Source organism: Sinocyclocheilus anshuiensis, unplaced genomic scaffold (assembly GCF_001515605.1).
Source record: "Sinocyclocheilus anshuiensis isolate Anshui unplaced genomic scaffold, SAMN03320099.WGS_v1.1 scaffold68, whole genome shotgun sequence".
In the NCBI taxonomy this organism is placed as follows: domain Eukaryota; kingdom Metazoa; phylum Chordata; class Actinopteri; order Cypriniformes; family Cyprinidae; genus Sinocyclocheilus; species Sinocyclocheilus anshuiensis.
The window spans coordinates 2,040,444-2,049,071 of record NW_015555741.1 but is presented as its reverse complement, the minus strand read 5'-3'; the positions used below and the strand labels follow the sequence as shown (position 1 = coordinate 2,049,071).

Below are 8,628 nucleotides of genomic sequence, written 5' to 3'. Positions count from 1 at the left end.
TTGACAAAACTCCTCTCAGCTAGCACGTCTTTTCAAAGTGAAAGTAGCCTTGTCACCTGACCTGAATACAACGTGCTGATTCGCTAAAATGGACTTATCGGCTTCTGTTCAAAAACAACAAGGGCGCTTGTCGGCTCCTGCAGTAAAACGTGAACTCGCGATAAGTGGACAAAAACCGGCTTTTTTGACAAAACGTGTTTAGGGTTCAGATCACACTATATGTGGAAAATAATGCACGGCAATCAGCTCTTTTTTTATATATATATATATATATATATATATATATGAAGAGTTCATTTGCCAAATATTAGCCAATATCACAGGCTAACTTTATCTTTAAAATAATAATAATAATTTTAGAGAGGCTGCATTTTACATTTTAAATAAAAAACATTTTTTATATAAAATTTAAATATATTTACAAAAACATAATAATGAAAAATCAAATATTAATAATGAAAATTATATTTATTATTTTTAAAATTGTCCATTATCAGTATATATTTCTTAAGATTTTATTAGTAGTCATAAAAATACTTTTAAATATTAATATAAAAATATTAAAACTATTTAAGTGTAAAGGAGGCAAAATCATTTAAATGCCTTAAAAAACTCCCTTCACAGGCAGCTCACTAAAGTTTGGGAAAATAACATTTCTCCCTTGATGTTTTAGCACAGGTTGAAAAAAAAAAAGTTTAAAGTACTTCTTTTTCTTTCTTTTTTTTCTTTGGAAGCTCTGGGTCACAGAGTACCAAGAAAAAAGACAAAAAAGCGGGAAATGAAGGTAAGGGTGGTGAAAATGTGAGGAAACATGCTGGGAAACAGCTAGAAAACTCTTTTACGGTACGCATGGACATTCTCAGAGATGTCAAAATAAACGATCAAGACAAGAAAAAGGGGAGCAACTTCTTTTCAAAGACCATCATGTTTTGACCTTTTATTCAGGTTAGGAGGTTTTTACATAGAACAGAAAAAACCTCCCTGAGCGTTTTGTTCCAGTGAATAAAACACAGTAAGACAGAACGAGCAATTAATTACTTTTCCAAGTACGTAAGAAAAAGAGCTGCACCACAGGCCACCAATTTGAGCTGCTGAGTCAGAAAATGAAAACGTCTAAGCCTAGCTAGTTGTAAAATAATAACAACATTAATAATCATAATGACATTTGATTTGGACTAAAAGACAAATACGCATCTTTTGGTTTGTTTAAGCAAATTAAAGTACTTTTAAAGTCCTTAATAAAATTAAAATGGACTATTTTCTTTCTATAAAGGATTCTTCAAAACAACCATGTCTTCTCTCAGAAGTCACTTTATGGAAAAAATATGGGTTGTGGACACCGTTTCATGCTTATTTCCGGTTTCTAGCTTGGTCCTGCTCATCTAATTGTCAGTTAAATGTAAAACTGGACTGAGTGTATTCAATTTAATTGTCTCTTTGAAAACAGAGACACTAACATACTTTATTGAGTAGTACAGATGCTACAAACTGCAGAATTATCACTCAAAACAGCCTATCTGTCTGCCCTCTAGTTCTTTGGCGAAATAAAAACCTTTCTATCATGTTAACAAGGACTTTACTCCGTAAAAATCTGAGTTTTTAAAAGCATTTGCCAGAGTTACGCTCATTTACAGCTCAAGATGGTCTGCCGCTCTGTTCCTGGATGGTGTATTTGCTAGACAGCACAACGTTATCATAATCAAAGTTCTCATCCAGATGGAAAGGAACAACCTCCTCACTTTCATCCTAGAATGACAAAAGTTAATGAAGGATTTTACAGAGTCTCTGTGAAATGCAACAGAAAAGGGCATCTCAGTCCCTGGGTTTCTTCCCAAGCTTGACTGCTCTCAGAGAGACGCATTGGTGTGTGTGTGTACCTGGTTCTCAGCTGCACTGGGAGTGTGTGTCCTCTGGTCTGTGAAAGTAGAGGAGATCTCCAGCAGTGTGTGGTGACAGAGCGATGAAGAGGAGACAGCTATCAGATCTTCTTCAATCTCACCTGGTAGCGTACATGTGCCTGACAACACACAACAAAATTCATTGCAAACTGTTTCTTCTTTTACAAGTGAATGTGTATATCTCTGACACTCTCATCATTATCTTTGGTACTGTTTATGTATTCATCTGTTGATTTGGTATTATACTGTTCTAATGTATTTAAATCTGTTCATTTTGTTCTTCTCTACATTTCATATGCTCAGTTTTACTGTGTTGATGCATGTTTTATAAACTATAAACAACTATGATTGTTATTTGTGATCAATTTTAGGTTGCCACCTTAAAGTCTGACGAGGCAACCGATGAAAATTTGTCTATTTGGCTAACTCTGGCTTATTTACAGTACTTGACTGTAGTTTAATGAGCACTGTCTCTTTTAAATAAAAATTCTGTCATTATTGACTCACCCTCTTGTTGTTCAAAACTCTTTCTTTCTTCCCGTGAAACACAAAAGAAGATATTTTAAAGAATGTCTGTGTTGCAGGTTACTATATAATGAAAGTGGATGATTGTCAAGCTCCAATTATAACAAAAAAATATGACTTTAGACAATATTCTGTGTCTTCTGAAGCCATTCAATAATTTTTTGTGAGAAAAAGAAAATTCTAGTTATATTTTGTTACAAGTCGTAAAGTGAAAAAAGTCAAATTTGCAAAAATACATAATCCCTGAGACTTTTGTGTATGCACAAGAAACTTTCATGTTAGCTGTTTCTTGTGAGCAAGTGAAAGTCTCAGCGTAGGCGGAGATTTGGGAGATTAATTACTAAACCAGACCATCCAGAATTAATTGAAATTATGAAAATGAAATACATTTCTATGTAATTATATGTAGTTTTTGTTCAAAGTGTGGTGGACAATTTAGGTTGTTTTGTGTGTGTGTGTGTGTGTGTGTGCGCGCGCGCGTGATTTCTTTGACACAAAGAAATGTCAGAATTTTTTAGTTGTTTTTTTGTTTACAAATGTCCCTTGACTGGAAGGAGTTCAAATGTTCTGTATATTTGAAAGCCTATTTTGGGAGTTTAGAGCCTTCTGGAAAAGAGCAACTTGGACATTTAGCAAAACATCTTCTGCGTTCAACAGAAAAATAAAGTTTAAAACAACATCAAAATAAATACATTTTGAGTGAACTTACACTTTATGTCATAAAAGAAGGACTGATGTGCTAATAAGCTGTTTACATCCTGTCTCTCAGTGGATTTTTGCAGTAGTTTATGTGTATGTGAGAGAAAGACATCAGGCCTGGCAAGAGCTCAGCTGATGCTGATCTTAATTAAAGATCTAATTACTGGCACAGTGAAAGCCATAGTCTCAGCTGCTGGGTGAGGACCAGGCATCTGAGGGTGTAGCGTGCATTTCTGCATGTTTGTTTGAGTGTATGCAAACACCATATGTGTGTGAGTGAAGGATCCCCACACACCCACGGCCTTCAGAACAAGGTGGTCTCAAAAACAAGATCATTAACCAGCTCACTAAAGAAACACGGGAAGAAGCTTCATGCCGCTAATGAATCTGAAGGCTGATGCTGTTACGCCGTGCCGTGAACCTCCCTGACAGGCGAGCAGAGGCGTGTTTCATTAAAACTGTAGATACCAGGTAGCTCTTCTTGAGCCTTGATCTGCTTTGACCAAAACCGCCTTCCCCTCAATCCACTTTAAGATTCATCTGGATGCCGATCGCCGGTGTGGCGCTGAACCCTTAAGTAAAGGCAATAGTTCTTAAAGGGATCGTTCACCCAAAAATTACAATTCTGTCATTAATCACTCACCCTCATGTTGTTCCAAACCCGTAAGACCGTAGGTACGTCATGGTACTCTTGTGAAAGCGAGAAGAGAAGAGGTTGTTGAATAAAGTCATAATGTGTTTTCTTTGCGCACAAAAATTATTCTCGTAGCTTCATAACATTACGGTTGAACCACTGATGTCACATGGACTATTTTACCAATGTCCTTACTACCTTTCTTGGCCATGAACGTAGTAGTTGCGTTGCTGTCTATGGAAGGTAAGAATAATTTTCATTTTTGGGTGAGCTATCCCTTAACATAAAGGATAAGGTGCGGGCCTTCACATCAAGGTTATTATAGTTTTGAAAAATTCATAGTTTCTTTATTTAAATTTGCATTTTGGTTCAGTTACTTTTAATTGTGCATAAATAGTTTTTATTTCTTTTTTCATATAATAAAATAGGTTTTATTTAGTGTTAGCATAGTTTTACTTTTCATTCCTTCTAACATAACACAAACTGTTCCAGCTGCGTCTTTCTAAACAACAAACAACTGTGGTGTTTAAGTCCTCAATGAATCAATGTTTTTAGTTTTTGAATGAATCTAATTAATGATTCACTCATTAAGCCATTTGTCTCCTTCCTGAATGAAGCAGCATTTCTGAACAAACTGATTCAGTTGACTGTATAACTGATTCAATCAAAAGACATGACAACGTAGTCTGTCACTGAGTTTATATTTACTAAATGTGACATTCAAAAAAAGCAAACTGTTATTGGTTGTTAACCATGTCCTTAGTAGCCTCCTCCTGAATAAAGTTCTTTTTTTGACAGAGTGCATCAATAATCAAGTTTGAGAGATTAATAACTAAACCAGACAATCCAGAATGAACTGAAATTATAAAACTGAAATACATTTTTCTGTAATTATATTTAGTTTGTTCAAAGTGTATTTTTCATTTTATTTTAGGCCAGTTCCTGATGAAACTTTTATTTCACTTTTTGAAGAAAAAAATCATTCTTTTTACTCTTTTTTTATTTTATTTTATTTATTTTTTTGCCGTAATTTTTGTTCAATTAGTAAACTTGCAGCACCAAACGGTTGGAAAGTTTTTATTTGTTTATTTATTTATTTAGCCTAATTTTTAGCAATAACATTAATTTTTTTCATTAAACAAAACAATTATTTAAAAAAAAAAAATTCTGTCAGATTTTCAAAAGTTATAACACCAAACACCTACAACATTAGGACAAGAATGCCAACAGCGACCTGCCAACTCCCGGCAAAGGATATTTTTACCATCACCAACAAGCAGTGGCATGATTATTCATGCTAATTAACTTCAAGTTTAGCATGCATCTTGTTGTTATTCTGTGGATACGACTGCCATTATAAACACGCCACCTAATGACTTTTACATACACCCTTTCCTCTGAATTAACACTCTGATCACAGACAAACACCGAAAAACACGGAAGCCCTGCTCTGAACAGTAAGCCTCTCCAATCAAAAGAGGCTTTCATTCCTCCAACTATTTTATTTATTTTTGTATTAAACTGGTCATTGGAGTTTAAATGAGCCTCTCTGGCACTGCAGAAAAGAGCGACTCATTACAAGCCTGCACAGCAAGCGTTAAGCCTCGCCAAGCGAGTGCTTGCCCCCGGCTCTAATGACGAGGGAGCGGTTTGGAATTTGCATGCATTGAATATGTGTAATAAATGGTAATATATTTAAATCAAGCTGTATGACAGCTCTAATTACAAAAAATGGCATGCACATGATATCCACTAAACCCTATTAAAGGTAAGGTGAGCCCATGCAATCCTTACATATGCACATGAAAATAATATTTATGCCAGCATGCCTCGCTATTCCCATTTTTAAAATACACCCATACAGGTGATGCCAACATGTCAATGTGTATTATGTGAATTTTACATGAATTTGTGATAGATCCAATTCCATTTGAAGCTGCTGTCAAATATAAAAAAGATGACGAGAATTGATGTGCTTTACATGAGAAAATAATTTGTTAAAATGTAAATAAAGACTCCAAATGTGCATCTAGGCCACTGTAATCAACAAAAATAAACTGTTAAGTGTCAAGTATTTGAATTTGTTACGTTTTAGAGTAATAAACACCTGTAGTGTCAGCATTTTCCTCTTCATCCTCTGAATCTCCCAGATAATTATCAAACTGCCAAGGGGGGAAAAAACTATATTTTATGAACAGTTATTTTACAATTACAATTGATTAGAATTAGCAAATTAGTTTTGTTACTTCACACAAAAATTTCATTCACAACTGATTTGTACAATGCAGTTAGATGTTAACATTTTGCTCAGCTAACAGCACTTCCCATAAAGTTTAATGTTAACATGTTTCTAAGCTATAACAACAGAATGTTTCTAGCTTAGCATACTCTTGACCTTAAAAATGCATAGCACAGGTAAATATTACGTGAAATCCTGACTCCAACAGTTTAATGTTAGCTTAGCATGTTCTAATTAGCTTAAAATTTCAAAACAAAACAATTAAGCAAAATAGTCCCATTTTATTAGATTGAAATCTTGAATCAGTTGACTTCAACAGTTTAATGTTAACACTAGCTTAGCATACTCTAATTCGCTTATAAACACAAGAACATTAAGAAAAACATTCCTTTTTTATTAGATTGAAGGGTTGACTCAATTGATTCCAACAGTTTAAAGTTCATGTTAACTTATCATACCCTAATTAGCTTAAACATACATAGCACACAATATTAAGTAAAATAGTCAGTTTTTATTAGACTGAAGTCTTGATTGCAGTTTGACGTTAACGTCAGCTCAGTAATGTTAAGTAAAATAGTCCTTTTTTATTAAATTGAAGTCTATAGACTCCAAGATTACTCTAATGAACTTAAAAATACAATAGCATAATTCTTTTTTATTAGATTGAACTCAATCGATCCAAATAATGTTGAAGTTAGCTTAGCATACCGTAATGAGCTTATAAACACAATTATTAAGTAGGCTAACATTGCCTTTGTTTGGTTCTGAATGAAATAAAGCATGTTTACAGGCATCTCAGATTATAGGCATCTCCAAAGAACTGTTTACCTTCACAAGTCTGTCTGGAACAGAGTTTGATGGGCCGCCCAGTCTTCCTCCAACACAACCGCCATCCAGCAGCACCTATACAAACACACAAACTCATAAACTCACCATCTCATTTCATTTAATGATGCTCTGAAATGACAGCAGCCATGTGAATCGGTGTAATTACAATCAAAACAACATTATAATCAATACAGCTGTTTTTCTCTCCTGGTGGCAGGGAGCTAAATAATGCAGAGGCTTTTTTTAGCATCGACTAGCCTGGAATGTTAGCTGATGTGCTTTGCGTTATTGACAGTAACCAGTGCTGTGGCTCGCCAGAGTCCCACTGAGATCAATACACAAGCCAGGAGGGAATCTTAAGCACCGTTCACACAGACAGACAGATAAGCAAAACACACATTGCAATGAAGCCATCCAATACACTGAGAGGAGAATTCCAAAAGTCTTGAGGAAGAAATACATCAAAAAGACAGAACATAAAGAAAAATGGGGAATATTTTTAATATTTTGAGTGGTGCTTGCTCATACTAAAGACACCACTACAATGCTAAGTTGCTAAGGGTTTCCATGCCATTTTCAGTGTGTTGCTACTGTAGGTGGATGCATTCTGAAGAAAGTGGTGCTTTCATATAACAAGTTTCAGCCACAAAGCTAGGTTGTTGTTACCAGAGCTTTGCTATATGTTTCTACATGGTTGCTAGCAGGGGCATTTTCTTCATTAAGGCGATAGGGCGATGCACCACAAAGTATGAAAGGGAGGATTTTTTTTTCTGTCACATTCAACCACAATTGTCACCTTTCTAGACTGTTTGTTCTGCCTCTGGATATATAGTACAATCAGCGTCAAGTCACATTTTGTGGAGTACCACCCCTCTTTGGACAATTTCACTCTGGCTGAGAATCGCCCAGACTGTTCTCATTGGCTTCCAAACAAAGGCACTGCAATGCAATCTTTATGAGTTCCAGGAGGGCTAGCACTACCGTGATTTCGTCATCATACACAACCTTAACTTGTGCAGAGATTGGTGGGAACAATCATACCTCTATTAATAAGAAATATGAATTCAGAACTAGCCTGTATGGGCTGAATAAAGCAAACCAGTATCTTACCAGTAAAGTTTACATGGATGATGACTGCAATGGAGGTAAAGACGATTACAGTGACATACAGGAGTCGTACATTATAAGACATGCGCGAGTCCATTATTATTATTGTGCATACAAACAGACCGTGTACTGTATGTGCGCTCTCTAATAGCTCTTTGCACGAGCACATTTCAGTATGGTCACATGTCTGGCAAGTGTTTTATAATGGACACTCACTGAAGAAACGTGTTTTATAGGAGTTTGCAATAGTCAGTGATGTTGCAAGCACATTTTCTTCAGAATGCATGTACAAAAGTCTCCACCAAAAAGCTAGGTTGTTGTGATTCGCTGACAGAGCATTGGTTTATAAAGGGTTATACGAGTGATTTTTAGCATGTTGATCTGTGGTTACTATAGATACTATATACTATACTATAGACTCTGGGCTGTTATGCTTGGTTGCCAGAGCATTGCTATATGATTGCTAATAGGTTCTAAGTGAATTTTAGCATGTAGATGTGTCATTGCTTGACCATTGCCAATTAGCTGCATTCTGATAAAACTTGAGTGGTGCTTACAGGAATAGTTAACCCAAAAATGAAAATTCTGTCATTAATTACTCACCCTCATGTCATTCCAAACCCGTAGGACCTTCGTTCATCTTCAGAACACAAAGTAAGATATTTTTGATGAAATCCGAGAGCTTTCTGACCCTGCAT

At 35.5% G+C, this 8,628-nt stretch overlaps 1 protein-coding gene across 3 annotated transcripts in view; it reads right to left on the bottom strand.

Annotated features, from left to right (window-relative positions):
* Positions 1 to 778: 778 nt before the first annotated feature.
* Positions 779 to 8,628, bottom strand: part of iftap (intraflagellar transport associated protein) — a 15,917-nt gene continuing 8,067 nt past the window's right edge. For 2 of the 3 annotated variants that reach the window (XM_016466760.1, XM_016466759.1), the window contains 4 exons: positions 6,824 to 6,898; positions 5,864 to 5,918; positions 1,878 to 2,017; positions 779 to 1,746 (listed from right to left, as the gene is read on the bottom strand). In XM_016466760.1, the coding sequence (XP_016322246.1) occupies positions 1,636 to 1,746; positions 1,878 to 2,017; positions 5,864 to 5,918; positions 6,824 to 6,898 (381 nt within the window). In that variant the 3' untranslated portion in view covers positions 779 to 1,635. The remainder of the gene's footprint in view (positions 1,747 to 1,877; positions 2,018 to 5,863; positions 5,919 to 6,823; positions 6,899 to 8,628) is intronic. The other variant, XM_016466761.1, reaches the window with a different exon arrangement.